The 25549-nt window shown below is 37.7% G+C and overlaps 2 protein-coding genes across 2 annotated transcripts; one reads left to right on the forward strand and one right to left on the reverse strand.

Moving 5' to 3' along the window:
- Positions 1-2000: 2000 nt before the first annotated feature.
- LOC123673011 lies at positions 2001-24133 on the reverse strand. Its single transcript, XM_045607392.1, has 8 exons — positions 23992-24133; positions 23427-23489; positions 12304-12498; positions 9693-10129; positions 7105-7526; positions 5068-5356; positions 2909-3123; positions 2001-2356 (listed from the first exon to the last, which is right to left on the reverse strand). The coding sequence occupies exons 1-8, from the start codon at positions 24026-24028 to the stop codon at positions 2035-2037; spliced, it is 1980 nt and encodes a 659-aa protein (XP_045463348.1). The 5' UTR covers positions 24029-24133; the 3' UTR covers positions 2001-2034.
- Positions 19203-22486, forward strand: LOC123673013 (alpha-1,3/1,6-mannosyltransferase ALG2-like). Its single transcript, XM_045607393.1, has 2 exons — positions 19203-19472; positions 21344-22486. The coding sequence occupies exons 1-2, from the start codon at positions 19269-19271 to the stop codon at positions 22433-22435; spliced, it is 1296 nt and encodes a 431-aa protein (XP_045463349.1). The 5' UTR covers positions 19203-19268; the 3' UTR covers positions 22436-22486.
- Positions 24134-25549: the final 1416 nt, after the last annotated feature.

The following is a 25549-nucleotide window of genomic DNA, read 5'->3' on the forward strand; positions in this document are numbered from 1 at the left end:
GTGAATCCGCCATTGACTTCATGCAAGTAGCTACAAAAAGCAAGGAGTTTCATAACGTCAATTCGTTTTGAAAAATATCACTGCATATGTTAAAATAAGAAAAAAGCTCTTTTCAATATCCGACAAAGATTCGTCTCTAAAAACTTTCGCAAATAATTGGAAACACCCTGTTGATTGTGGAGAATTAATGAATAACTGTTTGGTTTTTTAAAAATAATAATAAATAGAATTAAACATTGCAGACAGATGAATTTATAATCGTCCCTATCAAACCAAAATATCCACCCCTCGAGGTCGCTCATCGGGGGTCAGCGTGGTCAGTCTGCTCCATTATCGAATAAAACGGCGGTTGTTAGGTCGTTCAGTCGCGGGATCCACGGAAACTTCATTAGGAAAGCTTTTAACCCTAATGTAGATTGATGCTTCACGTCAGTCAGTCACGCGACCACCTCTGAACATGTGTGGCGTAATTGGGGGAGGGGGATCCTGTTAACTGCGGCCGTCAGGTATGTAAACGACGCCGCTGCCAGAGGGGTTGCTGGGGTGGAAATTGGATGAAAGGTAAATTTGACGAACCGTTTTGTTGGTCTGGGATATACACTCGGGAAAATTGCGATTGGGGCTAGGGGACGATATGATCGTTTCATCAGTTAAACAAAATCATTCAAGAATTTTCTTTGAAAAAATTTAAAAGTGTAAAACTTTCACAATAGTATTATTATCTTGTAGAGGACTTTCCAATGAGAAGTTTCACGAGTATTATTAAGAAAAATCAATTAATGTTTATTTCATTGTAAAGAGGAAGGTGTAGGAAATCTATCAATTCCCTCGAAAATATTCCGAAAGTTGACTTTCCAACGAAAATCTGAAAAACGGAAGAATTAGGTGTAAAAACTTGGAATGATCAAACTACACCCCTGAGGGATCTGTAGAAAGGCTTTGCTAACGGTCGAATAGAAAACGGCCTGAATGCCTATAAAAATCGGCATTCCAGGGCGAATAATTCGATTGAGTCCAGTCCAGTCTACAACTACAACATATATGCAACACTTGCACCGACAACGAGAAGAGTAAATATTTTCACATGTGTTCCCGAGACCGGCGAAAAAGTACCTGCAATCGAGCCGCAACGACCAAAGGGACCAGCGACTCTTAAAAACAATCTAAATATCATCTTCTTCATACATTCTTAGTGGGTTGAAATAAATTGAATAAGTGTTACCTCTTTATTTTATTTCCCTAATTTGTCCTTGGCCGTGAACTACTTGTTAGTCAGAATAAGGACCACAACCCACAAAGGTATGCAGGGCTGTCCTAGTCAATCTGCCGCCTGAGGAATAATCGGAGTCCAAGACCCGCTACAGCGTTTTTGCCGTCCCGGCAAAAATACAAGTCGGCACCCTTTGTAACGATATAATCTTTACACCTTTCTTTATTTTTGAATTTAAAATTAATTAATTATATTTGTTGCACCGCCATCGATGAAATATCAGATTTTCAGTGGCGCATTATTTTCATATTCAAAATCTTGCGTCGTGAAAAAAAATTAAAAATCTTCACCAAAATGTTCTTTTTCATCTCACTGTTTTATTACTGCAAAAAAGGTTCCGGGCTAGCTCCAACCTATTAACCCAGACAACCTCCCCGAGTGTGCTAGTAAGTTAACTGATCTCCGAAGAGAGAAAAATCACTTGAGTGGTTACACAATTTTCGGCGCCCAACGTGGGGCTCGAATTTTTCGTATTTTACATCCTTTGTTCCGATTTCTGTAATTTTGAGGGCTTTTTCCACTGAATACTCATAAAGTGGGTAAAGTGAATCATACAAAATGTGTGCAAAACTCAAAAAAAATATAATTTCTGACACAAGCCAATTCAAACTGTTGCCAGTACCTATATTAGTCTTTGTATGTTTTTCGTTCCCATACTTCTGATCGAAACGATTAAAATAATGACCTCCACTTAAACCCGTATTTAATCAAAGACTTATTCAAACTTTCATTTTCTTCTAAATAATTTTATTTCACTATCTATTCTACATATTAACGTAACCATTTTGTCCATTCCTATGATAAATGTTTTGCTGCTGAATCTGCTGCAACAATTTGGTGATGTGCTTAGCAGGTTTAGCACTATAGTCATCGTGTCTGGGCTGTCTGTAGGCGTTGATTTCAGCACTGCTTCTAGTCAACGTCTTCACTTGTTGTTTCAGGGCCAGCACCTCCTTGTACAAACTCATGACGATGGTGATTTCTTCTTCTTTCTTATTGAGCTGCTCTTCCAGCTCTTGGAGCTCATCCGTAGCCTCTTTTGACGCCTCTCCGGAAGCTACCTGATTTGTAAGAGTTTCAAATCTCCTGTAAAATATCAAACATGAAATGGTAAGACGTCTCACCTAGTGAGGAAGAAGTATGGGAAGACCACGAAAAAGATGGAGCGATAATCTCACCGTCAATCAGGGTAGATAAGATATGGATAAACTGAGAATTGTTCCCATCATAGAGAGGGAACGAGAAGGAGAAGAATATTAATATTTGATCTTTATGCAAACATGAATAGAAAGGTCAGATGCGAGTAAAAATAAGCTCAAAATTCTTGCTTTGGAAAAATATTAAAATAGAATCTTTAAGCATTAATAGAGATTATCTTAGATATAACCATCAGATTTTCTCAACCTTGTCTAGATGAACCTTGCGAATTATATTTGTTAGAAAACAGTCACTCGGTAGTAGAGGCTGTTAAAAAGGAAAAACAACCTCATAGCCAACCATTGACGATGATTTCTCCACCTGTAGATGAGAATCTGGAAAGTATTTCTGCTCAATCTTTTCCTTTTCCAAGGGGGTACACAACGATAAATGACAACTGTCTCATTTATCAACCTCAAACCCATCAAGTATCAAACTCACTTATTCATAGCATCGAAATCATCGTGCAGATTCATCAGAACGTCCTTAAGGTTCTTCTCTTTCCCGTTCAGCGGCGTCGTCACAGTGGGATCCTGCTGTACGAAGGCAGGGGGCTCCTGCTGGTAGCGATCGTCCATGCAGCTGGCCGGCCTAATCCTTCTCGACATGCTTTCGTGGTACTGGGGTTTCGCAGTTTGAGCGGTGCGCCGGGTGTACTAAAAAGCAAAAAACTGAGTCAGTTTGAGAAAAGTTCTCATTGTCAAGTGTTCGTGGTGATGAAGGAGGGGGAGAAAGATGTCTAAAAATTCTGGTGTGCCCACTGATTAGATTTTGATAGCTTGCCGACTTTCCAACCACATTCTCAGTACTTTCTGTTCCCCTTTTGATAAAATGGCGGCCATATTTCCATAAAAACGATAATGAAAAACTTGGATTTCTTCAGTTAGAAGGTGCTAAATGATGAAATGTTCATATTTCCATGGAAATAATAGTGGAATTTGATGTGAGCGATATAGGAAACGCTGCGGAATTCAGGTAAAGTACCAGGAATATCTTTATTTAAATTCAAGTTTTAACTTGAAATTTTCAAAAGTGGGTGGGCAAATAGTATTTTTAGACATCTTAGGTGGAAGGTTGACAATGAGAAATTCTCGTCCGTTCGGATAGTCATCAGAGGATACTTACTCAGGTATCTTCTCGCAATATGAAATATAATTACAATATAATCACATTTTTGATATACTCATGTTGATTTTTTTTGGATCTCCTGTGGAGAATGGTTCGTTCTTCTCAAAAAATAATGAAAATGCAAGAAAACATTATTGACAGATAGGTATCATTTTAGAAGAATACCCTTGAATGGGAAATGGTAGCACAACAGGTATGCTCTTTAATTTGGTCCTTGGTTTAAACCTTTCGATGATAAAAATTCAGCTTTAAGATTCCTATTACTATTCTGTGGTGAAACTGTCAGCGAAACACATTTATCCAAAAATTTATGGTCTCTACATTTCCTTCAGAATCATCATGTTCGGAGAAAAAGCAAGGTAAAAAAGATTTCAGAAAATAGTAGTTATAAAAAGAAAACAGAGAAGAAGAATCGTGTTAATACAAAAATGAGTTATCGATTTCTAGAAGAGAAGAATTAGAAAGAAATCCATGAGACCAAGTTTTGTTACCGTGAATTTTTTCTTAAAAAAAAAATAAATGCAAATTTAATGCTGATAGCTATCACGGTCAAAATATTCAACATAATTAGAAAACTCTGGTTTTTCTAGCCATGATTCAATATGTGGATGACATTTGCGTCATCTGGTCTTACGGTGAGGAACATCTTAACGCCATCTGAAGAGTTGACACCCGAACATCAAATTACCCACAGAAAACGTTCCCAAACAGATAGATGTATGTATTTACAAGGACTCTTATCAAAATCCACACTACCAGGCGCTGGTAGAAAGATCGAAGTTTATGTGAGGCAGGAAACCAGGAGGAATCAGATCACTTTAGAATTTAGATAATCCCTCCTGTTCAATGATTCAATGAATTGAAAGGAATCGAACGAGCATTGAGGCCAAGACGTCAAACACGAGAGTACAATGCTTCAGAAATCATTTCAAAGGAGAAATCTCACCTTGACTTTATTCATACCTATGGTGTGACAGGTCAGACCATGACTAAGTCAGAAATGTCCTTACTCTCAATCAAATACAAATACAGAGTTTATTCAGTTGGTGATCGCGTAGCAAGGGTTAGATGCAAACAATATCGCTTGAGAACGAAAAATTACTTAGATCTTACCGAAGAAATAACCATGAAAATCATGTAGGAAACGCCATGTCTAAATGGAAACCATGCAACAAAATTATTTTTTTTTTATATCTTGGTGCTACATCCAAAAACATTTTTACCAGTGATTTGTTAAGGTGACTAACAAATACCATTTAACCAAATATACTAAAGCTTGGATCGAATGAGTCATTCATCATTACAACACCGCTGAATTTCAAATGAATCTATCCCAAATGAAGACCTTTTATTCTGGTGATTCTGAGAAATCACCCATGTTCAACTCATCTTTCTGAATTGTTGATGGGAAAACAAGTAAATAAAACTCAAGTATCTCCGCAATATCTATATATTCAGATTTTGGGACTCACATGATTCTTATGATCGTATGAAGTCGGATGGTTACGGTACTTATTGTAGACTTGATGGAAATCTACTCCAATAGCTGGCGCGCACGTGCAGCTCCTCTTGTTACTGTCAGTGGTCCACTGGTTGGGCCCTGGGGGAACCCTTGTCTGCATGTCTCCAGACGGACCTCCTACTTCGTTCGTGCCGCTATCCAATTCTTCTGTCTGCTCTTCCGGAACGGTACGGGCCATCTCCTCTAGGTGGCGGTAGTTGAGGGAGTATTTATTCAGAGGACAGGCGGATTTACCGTAACTAGACAAAGGGAAAAAAGTTTTAAATGAATCATGTCAATACAAACTCGAGTATACACTAGATACACTTAAAAATCACAGTAACTTCGCTTTTGTCAATGAAATTTTTCGTTCGGTTTAACACCATTTCAACAGCGATGTCATTATCTTCTGAGAGAGGAGCTCATTGAATGTTGCTAAATTCAATAAATTGTGCAAGTTTGCTGATATACAGAGCTGCTCCACCACCTCCTCTCAGAGAAGCCAGGGCAGAACCCTAAATTTTTGCCCAAACAGAAGTCAAGAGATGAACAAATTGAGGGCATCTCTGAAAATTTTTGATAACATTGGGGAAATATTCATTTACGAAAAAACAAAAATTTCAAACCTGTACAAAAAATTCAATTCATTTTAGGATTGGTAAGAAAAATTAACCCTTTCTCCTTTCCCTTCATATTACTCGCATTATAATATCCCCCTGTACAGAGCATCCCATTTTGGGTGAGACAGCCAGGTTTCTCGCTTGTTATTTAAGATAGAGCCTTGCGGTTTTCACGTTCCTGTCCTACTTTTTCGTGAAACTCAAGTTGGTCTAATCAGATTTTGCATAACTGTTTTCGTTCAAGAGATACAGGGTGATTTTGGAAATTGATACTTTTCGGACCCCTCCTTTATCTCCGAAGTTATTAGAAATAATGCTGAGGTAAATACTACGTCGGAATCAGAATTCTGCATAGAATCCAGTGGCGTACTCAATATTTTTTTCGGGGTATGGTTTTGAAGATTCAACACAAACCTATTTTTTTTTATGGAACACCCTGCATATCATTACTTCGTTGAATTCGTAATTTTTTTCCCTTCAAAATGATGTTTGATACTATGTGGGTAGGATGTTCAAAAATGTTGAAAAAACACTAAAACATCAAATAAGGATGATTTTTTGTTGATGGGCAATGGATTTCCCCTATAAAAGAAGAATCAATAATAATAACAATAATTCATAGCGATGATAGCTAGATCAGATTGGTTTTTTTCCCTCCAATGCCTACTTGATAGAACAATGCTCCCAGAAATGCATAGTAGCCATAATAACAACAAGGATGTTTGTATCATCAATGACCTACTACTTTTAAAAATCGAAAGTAATAATCCTCTTATTGAAACATAGGAAATTCATGGCCCATTTACAAAAAATCATCATTATTTGATGTTTTGGTGTTTTTCAACATTTCTGAACATCCTACCTAGATAGTATCATACATCATTTTGAAGGGAAAAAAATAACGAATTCAACGAAGTAATGATATACATGGTGTTCCATCAAAAAAAATATAGGTTTGTGTTCAATCTTCAAAACCATACCCCGAAAAAAATATTGAGTACGCCACTGGATTCTACGCAGAATTCTGATTCAGACGTAGTTTTTACCTCAGCATTATTTCTAATAACTTCGAAGATAAAGGAGGGGTCCGAAAAGTATCAATTTCCAAAATCGCCCTGTATCTCTTGAACGGAAACAGTTATGCAAAATCTGATTGGACCAACTTGAGTTTCACGAAAAAGTAGGACAGGAACGTGAAAACCGCAAGGCTCTATCTTAAATAACAAGCGAGAAACCTGGCTGTCTCACCCAAAATGGGATGCACTGTACTCTCATCATATTTTGGAGTGGTAAAAACAATTCAGTTGGTAAAATTCAGTCGAAAAGGCGTTAAACTTATAATTTCAAATATCGTCCACATTTTTCTAGAAATGTTCAGTATCCCTCACCCCATCTTTGAAGTCATGCTGGAAACGAAAGAAGTCAGAGGGTCATGATTGAGTTTCTCCGCCGCCAGATTAATGTTGTGCGCTAAGGTGGGGGAAATGCCCTGGACCGGCTGACGGGTCTTGATGATGCTCATAACCTGCTGGATGTTGATTCCGATGTTGTGACTCGGAGTGGTCGACGACACAGGACAGAACGGGATGGCCTTGAAATTGAACATGTTGAAGTCGAGCTTGACCGCCTGCTTCATCTTCGATGCAATCGTGGGCAGCTCATAGCTCCTGTTGGTGTAGCATGCACGGGGCGCGTGGGGTTCATCGTAGGAGTCTTCGCGCATGTGGCTGCAGTTTTTCATATCCTTGCAGTCGCCGCAATCGTGACAGGGTATCTTGATGTGGGGGATGTTGTCTGTTTTCACCTTCATCTGTGGAAATGTCAGAAATGAATGAAATGCTTGAAATATCATAGATCAAGAGATATCGATGTAAATACATCAATCTATGATGACTCTGTTTAAGCTGGTGATATGCCATCACACGCAGCGCTCAACAGGGACAAGGACGTTGCTCCTGATATACGAGTAGCCCTGCAGTTAGCTTGGCAGAGTCACCACTTTCTCCACTGGATAGATTGGATAGGCTTGGTGATTATTCCATGTGTAGGATGAGAAACGCAATATTCCAACGGAGAGAGCAAATACTTTGGTTGAGCATATAAAATATTCTCAGTATAATTTCTACGAAAAAGGCGAGAAATATTCTGGAATAAAGAATGAACCGAACATATAAACACACTTTTCCATGATATTATTCCAGAAAATGCTCAAAACTTATGATGTAGTCGATTATACACCATAAAAGTTCACTGCAAATTGATGTAATCATCGAGAAATTCACATCAATTTGTGTTGAGAGATCCACAATTGACAGGCTTTTATTATCTGAAGCAATGATTACCTGCATTGCTAGAAGAGAAGAAGGAAACATTTAAATTATGGCAATACCTCAAAGCCCGGGTAGGAAGAATTCTACATCATATACAAACAGTTCTCTTCAAAGAAACTTTGAACTTGAATCTTTCAGAATCCCTCATGTTAGACAAACATTAACTCAAAGTCATCAAAATAATGGATTCCAATTAAATCATCCCCAATTTGCCGATGACATTGTCCCAATAAGAAGTAACGATCAATTTTCAAAAGAACGATGCTGCGTCAATTAGTATGAGAGCCAGTAGACAGCAAACCACACATATTTTAGGAAAGCCGAAAATTTCCTCAATGTGTCTGTTGTACCTACTAACCATGATCTGATGGCTAGCTAAGTGCGTTTGCGATGGTCTTAGCTACAATCTGGAGCGACAGATGTGAAAATTTTATTACCTAAAGAAGTACAAGGTGTCCAAAAAGGGTATCGGGTATTAGTAACTTCGATAAAACAAAAACTAGTTACAATTTAAAAAAAAATTATTGTTAATTATTACAGCATGAAGTGAAAAATTATTTGGAAAAGATTATGTTATCTAAATGGTGACCGTTACGCTGCAGGCACTCTTCTAATCGGAGCGAAAATTGGCGATCACACGCTGACACATAGCTCTCGATATTGCTGCCATTTCTGACCTTATGTTTTGTTTCAATTGGGTCAAATTCGTTGGATTATTCTCATACACCTTACTTTTAATGTACCCCAATGCAAAATAGTCATGTGGACTAAGGTCGGGGCTTCTGGGAGGCCAGTTGATGTTACCCCTACGCGAAATGACCTTATTAGGGAATAATTCTTTAACAGCTACCATTGCTTGATTTGTTGTATGGCGAGTGGCCCCATCTTGTTGAAACCACGTTTTTGAATTATAACCTTGAAATTCCAGTAACTCTGGACCCAAAAAGTTTCGCAGCATATCGCAATAACGGTCACTAATTACATTGAGTAGTTGGCCTCGTCGATTTTCATGAAAATAAGGACCGTTTCTTCGTCGCGGACTGAACGAGGGCGTTCAAATTCTTGAATTTTTATCGTCGCACCTGTATTTTCGAACATTCGGATCCATTTTCTAATGGAGTCATCAATTGGTGCATGGCGTGTACGATATTCCTCACGATTTAAACGTTGAGATTGTTGAGAAGCTACTATTGAATCACCGTTGCGATAATACTCTCGTACGCAAAAAGCGCGATGCGTTCCTGGGTACTGCTCCATCGTCACTGAAACTCCAAAAAATTGCGGACATCACGATCCCCTTCACAATCCCCCCCGTCACTCATTCTTAAATGCAGCGACAAAACAAATACCCGATACCCTTTTTGGACACCTTGTATTTTATTGAAGCTGCCGTTGGGATATGTCAAGAACGAAACGAGACGATTATCGTAGTGGTGGCAGAAATCTTCAGTAGCAGTAGGTAGAAAAGGTTCGTAAAGATAACAGCAGATTTTCTAATAAACTAATGACCAGAACACAATATGAGAAGAATTCTAAGGAGATGACTTGTTTATATCAGAAAGCAGATGACATGGATGGCATCATGTGCAGCGTCAAGATTGTCTGACAGTTTGAAGAGAAAGCGAGATACACGAAACTGGCCTGACCTGAACTTTCGTCCTGTTCTTCTCCTCTTCCGAATCGCTCTCCTTAGCCGCATTGTTGTGGTAGATCTCCACCAGCTTGTGGGGCGAAAACTCGAAGGGTTTGCTGGAGGCTCCCGAGCCGCCATAGTGACGGTCCACGCTGGTCTTCGTATAAGGCTTCAACTTCTTCTTGACCGGCGTCGTAGCCGTCGAAGGCTCAATGATCTCGGTGTTCATCCTCTCCATCTTCTCCTTTTGGCTCTTCTTCTCGTTCACTTTGCCCGACATCCTTCCGGACCTCTTCGCTGACACGTCCGACCAGGACGAGTTGATCGTGGAGAGTTTAGAGGACAGAGTCTTCCCCCTCTTCCTCAGGGTTTTGATCTTGACCACGGGGGGTTTGGGGACACGTTCTGCTTCCGCTGGCGTCTTTGCTGATTTCACGTTATGGTTTCTTCCTGCATTTAACGGAAATCGATTTGTAGATATACCAAATGTATTCTGTTTTCGATTTTCATCTTCAACTATTAACGATTAACAAATGAAGTTATGCCATTTAAATGCATTAGTTTACAGTTCATTATCGAACCTTTAATGGTATTCAGGATCTTCCAGAACCAAGATATTAACTTGGAATTAGCAATTCTCCTGGAATTTAACTTCTTATTATTTTTTGTTAACACACTGCAGTTTGAAGTCTACAATCCTGATGAGATTCCCAAGAACTCAACGAAAAAAATTGTTATTTCTTCTTATGAATCTTTATTTTTTTAGTGTTTTATACTCGTATAGATCGTGTATTCGATATCCGGCAACCGATGTTTGTACCGAATTCCATTCTCTGAATAAAATAAGCTGATAGTTTTTTTTTTAATTGGGTTTTTCGAATTTACAAATTCCGAAACTTTCTATGGGGTGGAATCGTATGATTTCTTTTTAAAAATCTCAAAGGTTTATGAAAATTATTCGTGCTTTGCTTGCGCATGGCCGCCGCTAGACATTTTGGCACCCCAGCAAAATAAAATTTCGCTGCCCTGCTTTGCCTAATTTATCTGAATTTCCTTTGAAGGAGCCTCTTTTATTCCCCTCAGACATCGTTTCAATTTGTTATGATATCGCATTTTTCAACTTAAAATCACCTTGACAAATTTTTCAAAGGACGTTTTGTCGATTTCATCAAAAAACGTCCTGCATTGTTTAAGAGTGCGACGTTCTATGGGTCTATAATTAAAAATAAAAAGATGAAGTATTTTTAAAGGTGCAATTTAGTACCTACCTATTTGTATATTCATAAATATAGATGAGAGCGCCTATTGTATTTGAAAAAAATTGGCTCTCATTAATTTTATTATTTTACTACAAAGAGTGGTATTTTCACTAAAGAAACATTTTTATGTCCAAAAATGTCTTGTTTAAATGATTGCGCCCCTAAAACTTGGCGCCCTTGCAAAATGTCCGGTTTGCCGGTCCTGGCGGCAGCCCTGTGCCTGTGTGAGAATCTCTTGAAATTAAGTACCTATAACTTTTTTAATTCACACCGATTCCAATGTAACACAACCCTAATATTTCTCCAAGCTGATCTTAATTTAATTAGGAATACCGAAATGAAATTACTTTTCTTATCGCTCAGGCTATTATTTCATCAATTTGTTGAATATAGAGACACAATAGCTTTTAATGCTCTACCCTATCTATAGATAATAAACAAAGATTTTCAATTTGAAGCCTATTGAAATTTTTCATTACTTCAAACCTGAAAGATATGTGGTGAGATATTTCTATTCGATGTCATTATTCGATGTTATTATTCTATAGCACATTGTGAGATACAGGAATACATGTGTCTTTCACAATTATATTTGATATTTATATTACAATTTTCATCAAATTCGTTATTACTGATTTTTGATGAAAGGTCTAAATAGCTGAAAATTCAATTAAGGTATTCTCAATTTCCGGCTTTTCAAACTGAGAATAATATTCAAGAATGATACTTCATTCCCTACATCGTATTCCGCTTTCAAGCAGAAAATTTAAAAAAATCAAAAAAATTAATGCCTCCTTCAAATCGAAAGTTTTTTGATATAATAATAATAATTCTCGAATTTTTAGTTTTCTGCCGACATTCCTGAACAACTATTCGCATCATTTCTGGTATACCAGATTCAAGAATCTTGATCGTGTTCATTTGTTTCTTGAATAATATTGTAGTGCTTCAAACGAAAAACCTTCATAAGAAAACCATATTGCAATTTCAAAAGAAAATTCGTAACTCTGATAATATAAGTGTAAGGACAATTTTGAAAAATATATCCTCGATAATTTCATGACTCGATGTAGTATTCAATATAATTATTTAAAATTCAATTCTTCAATTTTCAACCTTAACAAAACCATCTTGGGTAGGAGCCTTCAGCTCAATAAATTATTATGTACGTATAAACTGATTTTTGTAACCATGGAAATATCCCTTTCTTGATTCTTCGATTTCCACATTTACAAAATATAAACTGAAAAAACTTCAGAAACATTACTGAAATTTCTCCTCGAAACTCCTGAAGATTAATAAATCCGAATAAATCCGAAAATGAGCAGAAGTATGATGGATGCAACTATTAGAAGTGAAAAATACCTGAATTGCCCTTTTCAGGAATTCTGTACTGCAGTTCTGTCAGCCGGTTCACAGACTCTGTTATGCCGTTCAGTATGTTGTTGATTGTCTTAATGGCTGCACCGGTAGTATCGGTGCCTATGGATGATGAATTTTGACGGATGATCGGCTGATTTCTTAGCCTACCTGCGGACTTTGAAGTTTGCTGGGGTGTATCTGGAAATTAAAAAAATTATCTCTACTTGAGGAAGAACTGTCACATCTTTGATCTGTCAAAAATTTAAGGACTTCAATTTGTTACAGTTTTTATGGAAATTTATCAACATTTCCGCAAACCCAAACCCAAAAAGAAACTTCTTGAATGCTCATTGTTGGTCTCTTGGACGTTAGATGCAGTTGCATATATTCTATGACAAATCTAAGCAGCGAAACTTCTGATATGTACTACTCACCTGGAATGAGACGAAGTTTACGAATTTAGTCGACAAAATGACCTGTCCGCTGGCTGGCACGAGGATTAATCCATGGAACACGATAATTTCAGATTTTTACACTTTTTTTTTCCTCACACAATGATGATTCTGAACATGAACATGTCATATGACAAATGTGAAAAAACAGATTCTGACGCGTGGTAACTCTGACCTTTCATCCGTTTGGGAAAGTGTCGAAACAGTCACTCGATGGAAACAAAATATATGGAGAAAATATTATAGGAAATAACCATAGAGTAATAAACATATGTTTATTTCTCTTGAGGAAACAACAAATATCGACCCAAGATAATCAAGATTCATTTCTATCTTGATTTACAAACATGTCTCAAAAAATAGAATATTATTTACAAGTTCGTCTACAATTTGAATTGAAAAATTGACAAGGTACATAATTATTTCGAAGAACTTGAAACCTAACCGAATCAAATAATCAACTAAAATTTTTTCGAGATTATGTATGACTTTAGATACAGTTCTTTAAAACAAAATGCTATTGCAATTGTTCTGATTACTTAAAAATCATTTTTATTACAAATTCAACAGGAGTCTTGAAATTCAACAGGGGTCTGTTCTAGTTGCGGGTGATTATCATAAAGAAGTTTTTTCAAAATGAAATTCAAGGCTTCAGATATATTCAATTTGCAAATTCTCAATTGCAGCTAACACTAAACATTTAAAATGTGCAAACAATTGCCTTCCGGAGAGAACAAAAAGTTCACAAATCAAACATTTCCCATCTACGAGTAGCAATAAATAAAGCAAAAGCAGTACCTCCACTAACACAAATAAAAATAGGTGGATTTTCTCATCAATACTTCAAGCAAAAACTCTGGAGTAGGTTAGATCCAAGAAATTCATTGTAAGGAATGTTGTACAAAATAAGATGTAAAGAAAATGAATTGAAGTGGATGGTGAGCTGATGAAACAATACAAATATCTCAGTGTCGAACCAATTTGATCTCTTGGACTGAGTGAAAATTTTGCTGTTGAAATGAGAAGTTTACTGTTTCCCAATTAAGAATTTTATTGAAGTGAAGTTTATCTACCTCGAGTTGAATCTTCGTATGAACATTTTTATCAAACTGCGAATCCAATTGCTTCTCACTAGAGAAACAGATTTGATCAGGTTGAAATTTTGTGTCTTTATATAGAATATATGCGAAATTTCGTTTGGCTTGAGAGGAGACATCACCAAGTGGCTGCTCAGTTCAAAACGAAATTAGAGTTATTTCTCTTTACAAATCTCCGAATTTTATGGGGGTTTTCTCATAATTTCCTTAATCAACAATCTACATTGTAGAAAGTGAATAATTTAATTTGCGAATGAAAAACAAACAAAAAATTTGGTATTTTTTCGTTTTCGTGAAATGAATGTACAGGGTGGGCAAATTTCGATGTTTTAGCACTACAACTTTTGAACCAGAGGAGATAGACAAAATCTGATACCCACTTCTCGATCTTTTTTTCTGAGAAACTAACAAGGGTAGTATTCATTTTTGGCCACCTTCTTTTGTTTTCGAGTTATAAGCGAAAATTGGAAAAATGGCGATATCGAAAAACATTTATATCTCCGCTAATACTGATGATAGACCTCTGAAATTAAAACATTACACAGGCACTTTTTTACGTAGAATCCAGTGGCGTGCTCGTATTTTCAAACGGGTTTTTAATTACGAAGCTATGACCCTAAGTTATGTTTTTTCAAATGGAAACACTAGATTTTTGTGCCATTTTCTGAAAGCTTAATTTTTCCTGATTTCGAAAATATATAACATCGTATGGTTCGTATCAAAATAAATAACAGAAAATGGTCAAAAACCTTTTTTTACTCAAGAGTCTCAATATTTCTATGGTTTCAACTGTTGATGAGCCTTTCTATAACAAGAGCAGTGTCCTTCCGTCAATCTGATTATTTCTATGCTTTTCACTTATTTCTACAAAATTCGAATCTATATTTATTTTATACAAATAGTTTCGAAAAGATAAACGAATTTGGAAAAAGTTTCCTAGGTAGCTTGAACACAGTTTCAAATATTATTATTATTATTATTATTATTACAAGGTAAAGAGTTGAGGCCAAGCCTATAAACTCACAAAAATTGAAATATATGAAAAAAATACACCGAAACTTAAAAAAAATGCATTACAAAAGAAAAAGTAATTCACAGCTCCACAAGTAGCACTCACTCGCGACGAAACCAGGTGTCATAGTTGTTTTTAAAAGAGTTCACAGAAACTGAGTTCACCACCGATGAAGGTAAAGAGTTCCAAACGGTAAACACGCGGTTTGTGATGAAGAACTGTCTTTGGGATGTTTTGAAACTTTCCTTCCTCAGCTTGAAAGCGTGACCTCGCAGACGGTCGTCCAGGTTCAACTTGAAGAGACCACTGAGGTCAACTCCAAAAAAGTTGTGAAGAGCACGAAAAGTAATGATGAGATCACCACGCAGCCTCCTGTCATCAAACGTGGACAGATTCATGATGGACAGTCTTTCACCATAACTGGGACGTAAGATGCCGTAGGGCAAACGAGTTGCCCGTCGCTGGACGCTCTCCAACAACGCCGAGTCTCTACTCAATGATGGACTCCACACAGGGCCAGCAAACTCCAGTATGGGTCTCACGTAAAGCTTGTAAAGGATAGCACAGGTGGAGGGATCACATCTACCAAAAGCTTTCTGAACCATAAATAAAGTTCTCTTGGCCCTGTTTACCGCTTGAAGAATATGGTCGGACCAGCTTAGATTCTCTGACATAATTACACCAAGGTCAGCATGACTACTACAAGTAGCGATGGGGTTGTTGCTTATATAGTACTGACGACGGGGATTGCGAGCACCCAAGTGCAGAACAACACACTTCTCGTAGTTCAGAGGCAACCTCCACTCCTGGCACCAATGGTTCAATTTCTCCATGTCTTCCTGAATCAGATGAGCTGCCACGTTGGGGTTACCGAATAATTTGGTATCGTCGGCAAATTGGGAACACTGAGAGTTGAAGATCTTGGGTAAATCAGAGATGTAGAGGAGAAAAAGTAGTGGACCCAAAACAGAACCCTGTGGAACTCCACTTCCAACAGGTCTCGCCGAAGAGAGAGATTTATCGACTCGAACCTGGAAGGTTCGATCGGTAAGAAATGCTTCAATCCAAGAAAGCAGGCGGCCGCGGACCCCAAGATGTTCGAGTTTATGTAAGAGAAGATCATGTGGTACACGGTCAAATGCCCGAGAAAAATCCAGATAAACAATGTCGACTGGACAGCCCTTATCAAGGGACTCGGACCAGGAGTTTACGCACTCAAGGAGGTTAGTAATGACTGATCTACCAGGAAGGAAGCCGTGTTGACATTCGGGAATAAGGTTACCGCTAAGTGCAAACTCAAGGACACCACTCAAGATGATCTTCTCGCACACCTTTGCCACAATCGGAACCAGACTAATTGGACGATAATTTTCTGCGTCACGTTTATCTCCCTTCTTGAAAATTGGCGTTACAAGTGCATTACGCCAAGCAGAGGGTAGGCTGGATGTTTGAAGTGAACGTTTGTACAAAATAGAAAGAGGATACGAAAGAGGTTGGGCACATTCCTTGAGTATTTTAGCAGTGATACCATCCGCACCAGGAGAGGAGTTAACATTGAGTGCAGATAAATGGGCTTCAACGACTGCAGGGTCGAAAGAAGACTCTGTTATTTCAGAAGAATTCCTCTCAACGTTCAATCTTGGAAGTTGGTGGGCTCCTCTTGTAAAAGAGGCAGCAAAGGAATCAGCTAGGACGTTTGCCGTCTCCTCGGGACAGGAGCAAGGAGTATTGCTAGAATTGCGAACCAATGGTATGTCAACTTTAGAATTAAGGGTTGACCTGACGTATTTGAAAAACTTTTTATTGTTCTTAGAATGTATTAGATTGGATTCAAATTCCCTTTTGGAATCGGCAATTAGTGATGAAAGTGAATTGGAGAAATGTCGATGGTCTTCGTAGTCTCGTAAGTAACGTTGCCATATGGACTTCTTGTGACGTATTAGTCTAAGGATATTTTGATCGATCCAGGGCTTAGCTGGTATGTAAACAATATTTCTCACAGATGAGCATTCATTGGTCAAGTTTAGAAGGGTTGTGGTAAAAACAGCCCACATCTCCTCAGTATCAGTATTGGGCGCAAGAAGTGTACTCCAATCGACGTCCCCCAGTCTCAGACAAAGTTGATGATAGTCTATGATTTTCAAATGTTTTCTTGACCTATTGGATGGTGTACGTGATCTCATATGAATGGTGGAGAGTAAGATAATGTGGTCTGATTTGCCTAAGGGTGGATATTGTTCAATCTTGGAAACAAGGTCAGTATCGTTCGTTAGCAATAGATCTAGAAGAGAAGGAGTCTGCAAATTGCGAAAGCGCGTAGGAAAGTCCACCAGTTGAAAGAGGTTGTAGTCGCGGATAGCGTCTACATAAACGCTAGATGCCGAATTATAGGTCTTTGATGTCATAGGCCATTCAACATCGGGCATGTTGAAATCACCAGCTATATATAGATTGCGCTTGGTCGTGGAAAGACTACCCAGATAAGCAGCCAGTGAAGTATCGGATTGGCAAGGGCGAGGTCGATAAATGCAGCCGATGGTGAAGAAGCAAGACTTCTCCTCCAACAGATCAAGGAATATATTGTCAATACCTGGCAGGTCAAGGTTAGTTACTTTCAGAGAAAAAGATAAAGAGATATTCGTGGCCACATACATGCAAACACCACCATGACCCACAGTTGTTGTACTGTCCTGCCTATAAATCGAATAACCGGGTATGGAAACCAGTGAGTCTGGAATACCAGGATGAAGCCAGGATTCCGCAATCAAGATGAAAGTTGGATGATGGAATATTCATCTATTGAAATAACGAGAAGAGGTGTCGACTGTGCATTGTGCAATTGTTATCATTATTAGGTTGAATATTATTTCTTGTTTGTCCCTTCGTAATTAAAATGTTGAGTTCAATCATATATGCATTGTTTCATATGCTGTTTAAAATGGATTGGTACTTGTGCGTATTGATTCTGGAGACCTATGTAAATAATCTCCTGATACATGCATCTCAATACAACTCTTTACTTTGAAAAATTCAATCTTGTGGTTTCTCCGTTATTTCCAAATCAATTTTTAGATAAAAAATTTATAAAACATATCTAGATTCGAATTTTGTAGAAATAAGTGAAAAGCATAGAAATAATCAGATTGGCGGAAGGACACTGCTCTTGTTATAGAAAGCTCCATTTTTCTGTGTTCATCAACAGTTGAAACCATAGAAATATTGAGACTCTTAGGTGAAAAGAGGTTTTTGGCCATTTTCAATTATTTATATTGATCCGAATCATACGATGTTATATATTTTTGAAATCAGGAAAAATCAATCTTTCAGAAAATGACACAAAAATTTAGTGTTCCTATTTGAAAAAACATAACTTTGGGTCATAGCTTCGTAATTAAAAACCCTTTTGGAAATACGAGCACGCCACTGGATTCTACGTAAAAAAGTGCCTGTATAATGTTTTAATTTCAGAGCTCTATCATCAGTATTAGCGGAGATATAAATGTTTTTCGATAACGTCATTCTTCCAATTTTCGCTTATAACTCGAAAACAAAAGAAGGTGGCCAAAAATGAATACTACCCTTGTTAGTTTCTCAGGAAAAGAGATCGAGAAGTGGCTATCAGATTTTGTCTATCTCCTCTGGTTCAAAAGTTGTAGTGCTAAAACATCGAAATTTGCCCACCCTGTACAACTTCGTGCACCGTAAAAAATTGGTCATAACAGGAGCGCCAGAGGGGAAATGAATGGGTACCAATGTTTGACTGATACGCGAAAAGCCATGTGGTGGTAATCCCTCTCAAGCAATTCCATAGGAATTTCTAGAAGAATATCAAAAAACAAAAATCTGATACTTCAGGGGCAACACAACCGACTGTGTTGAAATATTTCGTGCATATATAGCAGTTCCTAGCTTCTTGTAAAATTTTGGTGTCAATGCTCAAAATAACTCAAGGAGATTATCGAAAAAAATGAGAAAAGCACTGAAGTGAAGTCCACTTTATTCTCGGTGCTGCCGATCCAAGAAGTTAGCTCTCCAGTCTTGGCTCAAATGTCTCGATATAAAAGGATTATTTCTTGAATGTGCGTTGAGTGTCTGGCACCCTTGAAGACCACATTTACCTCTATACAGTTCTATGGTCTTCAGTTGGCGCATAAATTAACCAGAGCTTAAAAGCATCACGATTTCACGTCAATGATTTCCTCATTTGTTGTTTCTCTTCGAATGATGTTTGGAATTTGGTCATGGTGAGTATTTCCGTCAGAATTGTTTCCACTAACTGGAGATAATTTTCGAAGTACAACTCACATTTTTCTGTAGACCTCTCACGCCTGAAACTCTCTGGCGACGTCCCATCTGACATATGTCAATCATGTAAATTACTTGTATATTATTTTTCCCCACTTTGCGATGGATTTCAATGTTTATCGTTCGGACTCTGAGGTGAACGAACCGAAAAATCACGACATAATAATTTTGCACGACCGCATCGCCAGAAGGAGGGAAGACAGGTACATAGTCAACTTCGCCCAATGTCTGGAGTCCTCCGGCTACCAGGTCACGCTAGTCACCTCGGAAGTTGACGAGAAGAACAACTGTTTGGACGACATAAAGGTACTAGGGCTTTAAGTATTTTTTCGCAGTTGAAACCTGTCTATTACGAAACGATTTGCTCTCTACCAAATTGAGTACTATTAACCTGCAGTTCGTCTTCTTATGTAGTCTTTGGTGGGACACTGATAGGTATAATAGTTCGTGCGTTATAGAAATCATGTGGTTCATCAGGATGCCAATCACCAAAACTGGAGTAAAATGATGCAATGAGATATCACTGACTTCTTCTTGCTGATTTTTAGAAATTGATTCCATGATTGCATCCAATTCCAAATTAAATGAAGAAGTAATTGTGTAACAATGAAAATGTTATCGAAGATAAATTGACGAAAATGATTAGAAACAACTCTTTATTCGTAATGAGTTGGTATTATCTGTAAAGCATTCGGATTTCAAAGCATGATAATGGCGGTCGGTTGCAGAATTTTGTCTGTATATTGCTGATTCTTTAAATGCCAAAGTTCAAGTACTTCTTTCCCTTCAGCGTTCATGAGATCCCACCACTTTTCAGGATGATTGAAGCAATCTCAAATATTCCTCTGATTCACTGTCCTTTTCTACCACATGACAGAATTCAAAATACATTATTACGTCTTCATTTTTATTAATTTTATGAAAACTGAATATCCATCCTTTGACAAGACTTTTTTTTGAATATTTTTATGTAAAAATTCATAAAAAAGAAAATGATTGTTCGGAAAGTTATATTATGCATATATTTATCCTTCAAAAAAAATTCATCTGAATATTTTTTTTCATTCCAAAGAAAAAACTAATAATTAGGGACTTTCCGCAGTGACGTACTCTTCAGGACCGCCGCTAGACATTTTGGCGCCCCGACAAAAAAAAATTCCGCCGCCCTGCTTTGCTATTTTATTTGGATTTTCTTTGTGGGTGCCACTGTCCTCACTCCCAGGCATCTTTTCAGTTTCATATGAAAACATATTTCAAAGGACGTTTGTCGATTTCATCAAAAAACGTCCTGAATTGTTTAACAGTACGACTCTCTCTAGTAAAAAAGTTAGAACAGGTGGATTTTAGTAACCACTTGTATTTTTGATAGTTGAGAGCACCTATTCGATCTCTTGAAGGTGCATTTTAGGACCTATGAAGTATTTTTATATTCGATTAAAAAAAATGGCTCTTGGAAATTTTATTATTTTACTACAAAGAATAATATTTTCACTAAGAAAACATTTCATGTCAAAAAGTATGTCTTGTTTTATTAACTGCCTTAGCGCCCCTACAATTTGGCGCCCCGGCAAAATGTCCGGTTTGCCGGTCCTGGCGGCGGCCCTGGTACTCTTCATAATAAATAATAGTGAAAACCTCCTAAGAATCTTTGCTCTCTAGCGTAAAATAAGGAATTTTCATTTTTGAATTGACCACTGAAACGGTATAGAGCCCTCTTCTAAGATTCCCAAGGTATTGCCAGCCTACGTGAGGAATTCTTAATCTATTGTATTCAAAAGCGTGTTTTTGGAACATTTCAAAAGTAATAATAACTCTTTCGTTACAGCAAGTCCAGTAGTAAAAAAGTGATTTGCAATGTAATATTTACTTACAGGGTATTTTGAATTGGATTTTCAGAAGTAAATAATCAAAAGATGAAGAGAGTCTCTACACAAACTTTGTTTAGGCCCTCAAATCTCGTGGACCAAAATTCTAGAGTAATGAATTGTTAATACCCTAGCCATTTTGCATTTTACTAATAGTAAATAACCTGTGGCAACTAATGATGACTTTGTTGTCGAAAGGTGCATCGAACGCTAAATATAATATCCTTTGGACATGACTGTGGTCCTTTTAGCTTTCTAACTTTATGGCACTTCACATCATTGATACATCATCCAACATTAATTTTTTTTCAGCTTGCAGGAAACATAAAGATCGAGAAACGAGTGAGATGGATCCCCAGGCACTTTTTCGGTTTTCTCCGCTCGACCCTTTCCACCTACCGAGGTCTCTGCCTCGCCCTCAGCCTCCTCCTGAAGAGCCCCTCCAAGAAACCCTGTGTCGTCCTCATGGACGTCGATCTGATAGCCCTCTTCGCCCTCAAGATGCTCAGCAGGTTTAAGGTTTTCTACATCGAACAGTTCCGCAGCCTTCGTAATCCCGAGGCCTGCTACGATCACGTCCAGCTGATCCCCAACCTTTTCGAGGCCAGATGGGTCAAGCTGGCCGACGAGGTCATCGTGGAGTCCCCGGCTTTCGTGGACATCTTCAGAAGGAGCTTCCCCTCGGCTGTCGAGCCCAAGGTTATGATACCACTGGTGGACTACGGTCTTTGGATAGAACCAGGCATTAACATCAACCGAATCATCCCAGACTTGTCGGAAAAATCAGTGCTGTTCGTGGCCTTGGGGAAGTTCAGAAGGAACTCAAACTTCAAGCTGGTGTTGGACTCTTTCGAGGAGATGCTGTTACAGTCTGAGGATTCCTACTTCAAACAACGGGCGCATCTGATCGTAGCTGGAAACTGTAGGGCCAACGAAGAGAGGAAATACTACCAGATGTTTGTGGAAAGGCTGAAGAGGAGATGGTTCGCTGCGCAGGTCACAGTTTTGAGGCAGATACCTACGATCCACACCAAGACCCTACTGATAGAAGCAAGCGTGGTACTCCACACGTCAAGAAACGACATCTGCTCAGACTATCTCCTGGAAGCCATGAGCTTAGGTAAACCTATAGTGGCAGTGAACAAGGGAATCGCCAGCAAGGTGCTAGAGAACAGGATAACCGGTGTTTTGGTTGAGCCGCAGCCGCATCTTTTTGCTGCTGCTATGATGAAGGTAGCTTCCAGTCCCCACATTAAGAACTTCTTGGGAGAGATGGCGAAAGACGCTTTCAATCACAAATACTCGTTCGATAGCTTCGCCAGAAGGATGTACAATTTGGTGCAGCGGCATGTGCTTCCCTTGGAGAGGATAATGGCGACAGAGAAGAACGAAGGCATTAGATGAATATTATTCGTCCAAATGAATATTAAATTTTCTGTGTAGAATCATGAAAAATCTTTCTTCTTGGAAATGACCTACATTTTTTCGCGTGTTTCTCTTTATTGACGAATTTCTCGACGAAAATGATACTTAGCACTATCAAATATATCTTTTGGGTAGAACTGAATACAGTAATGACTACTGTATTTACTCTTCACTGAATTATAGTATTTAAATGTAGCCAACATGAAACAGTCCACCCCTTAGATTTCCATATATAACCCATGCTTATGGGTATTTTCAGAAAATGTCGAAACAGATTGATTTTTGTTTAGAGTGGGACGCTTTGCGATTCCAAATTTGTTGGTATACTAAGCGAGGCAATACCCTCAAGAACTTTCAATGGCAATAGGGATTGTTGGAAGTGATGGGTGAAGAGCAGTGAAGAGTCTATGGTCGAGTTTTGGATTCTAATTTTCAAGATGTTAAAATCGTTTAATACTAGGAAGTAATTGAATTCTTGTACATTCAAAATGCTAGAGAATACAAGAGAAAATGTAGAGCAAAAGTACTATACAAAGGTAAGCAATTTGCACATATTATCAATTAATATCCGTTCAGAAACTGGACTACTCTTCACCTATCTCTCCCATCAAGTCACTCGACCCATAAATCCCCCCAAAATCTATAATAAATCCAGCTGTGCAAGGTTCCATACAAAAAAACTGTGTTGAATGGGGGTCAGTGTTTGGATCCAAGACCATCCCAGGGTAACATTTTCGATGAAACCTCAAAAGCTGATTCTTGGGATTGCAAAAGAGTAAATTTTTTGTTGGAACTGTTTTGTTTTTGACTTTATCGATTCAATATGTCGCAAAAAAATTTAGATTGAGGATTTTCATTGAAAATTACAGCTTACGGCATTTTTCTTCAAATTTCTCTACTTTGGTTTAATTTGGATTCTCATTTCGAATGAAACCATAGTGAAGCAGAAATGAATAAGAATTGAACTTACTTTCTGCTCTACGATTGAGAAAAGTTCTTCCTTCTTTCGCACTCTGAGGTCTTCGACGGAAACCTATAAAAAAAATTGAATATCGGAAAACTGGGATGAACTTTTGAAGACTTCATACTATGAAATAATTTTTATAGAAAATAAATTAAGGTGAGTTCTCCAACAAAACAAACTCAATGTTTGTGAGTGTTCATTTGTTTTATTTTCTTTTTCTAATTATTGAAACTTGAATCACCCTGTAAATATGCGGTATAGTGATTCGGAAAGGAATCAAAGGAAGAAAACTTGTAATTCTTTTTCTAACAGAATAATTCAATGAGTCTTTGAGTTTGTATGGAAAAATTTTGAATCGAAAATTATAAGTTCATAACATAAACCTATCTCTCATTAATATACATACTTAAATATATATCAACAAGGACTAAACATTAATGAGATCTAAAGGAATAAATTCTACATTTTATATTTCGGTTTTATAATCTGAACTTAAACTCTAGATTTGCTGAATGGGAGCAAATGATTCTCCTTGTATAAATGGAATTTACTACTAATTTTTTTCACTCACTTTTTCTCATAGGATACACAAATTCCTCTTCTACCATTATGTTTTTCTTCTGGGCTCGAATTGAAGAATTTCACAACAAAAACTCACAAATAGCAGGGAATCAAATGGACATATTAGACGATAAGTTACATCAAAAAAATGAAAAATTTGACAGATCTGAGAGTTCTATGAAAATTGGTCGTGTTCAACCAATGATCTTATAAGACATGATGAAGACCATTTTTTATTACATATATCGTCTGAACCTAACCCGAACTTTTCTGACAAATTTCCCCAGCTACATCTTCTTTTCACAGATACCTCTTTGTCCCGATATCCTGATTCCGTTGGATACGGTATTTTCTGCCCCTCTCCATGTATTAAAATCTCAGCACATCATTGGTCTATATACACTGCAGAAATGTATGCTGTGGGCAGTACTGTTGAAATTGCCCTCCAACAAAAGTTCAGGAGAATAATAATTATTTCTGATTCTCTTAGTGTTTTACAATCGCTTGAGGCCAAAAAATTCGATGCCAAAATTGATTGCATTTCAGTACGCACCCACCAACTGTTTTATTATGCCTACATTGCAGGTATAGTAATGGTATGTCTATGGATTCCCATCAGTCATTCGTATATTCACGGAAATGACGCTGCTGATTTGTTTGCTAGTGAGGGTTGATATCAAGTTGATCCCCCAAATATTCCTGGTGGACTCCAAGAACTTTGGCCCAGGTTTCGATCTGAACAAGCACATAGGTGGAGAAGTGAATTTTTGGACATATGTACCCATAAGAGTCGAATATATAAATAATTCAGTTTATAGTACACCCTGGTTTGCAAAAATTGATCGTCCGCGACGTTTTTTCACGACTTTTCTTCGACTCAGGTCCGGTCACTGCCTCACCCCCTCTCACAGGAAATAACTCAGAGAATCCGCTTTTTGTGAGTATGGCGTATTTGGGGATATTATACACATGTTTTTTGGTTGCGAAAACAACTTTTTCAACTGTAACGCTCTATACTCTGCACTCTCCTCATTTGGTTTTCCTTTACCATTTAATATATTTGAGGTGATTTTCAGCAAAAACTTGATGTGCTAGATCAGTTGCTTGCCTTTGTGAGTAAAAGTAGGTTGTTACTGTGGCAAGCATGATATTTATTGCCTAGATTTGACACTTCCCCTGTTTCTTTCCTATATTGCTCATTCTGACCATTTTGCTTCATACTCAATGCTTATAGAATTCTTCAATCAGAGCAATTTCCTTTTTTTTTTGATTTCTCAAACTTATTGAAATAACTCTTAGAAAACCAGTCCTGGGCTTGGATCTCCACGACGCCTGTTGCACCAAGACCAGGATAAAGCTGACATTATATACTACTGAGATTGGGTACATAGCTCTCAGGCTGAGCCCATATTTAGACTCTCTCAACCAGGGGTTGGAGATTGGTCTGTTTGAGAAGAAAAATATCTAATAAGAAGATAACCACAACTCTCATAGGTTACCTATATTGTTGTTAATTATTATACTACACCTTTTCTAATTGTTGTTCAGAAAAATAAAGTTCAATTTCA

This window comes from Harmonia axyridis, chromosome 2 (assembly GCF_914767665.1).
Source record: "Harmonia axyridis chromosome 2, icHarAxyr1.1, whole genome shotgun sequence".
Taxonomy (NCBI): domain Eukaryota; kingdom Metazoa; phylum Arthropoda; class Insecta; order Coleoptera; family Coccinellidae; genus Harmonia; species Harmonia axyridis.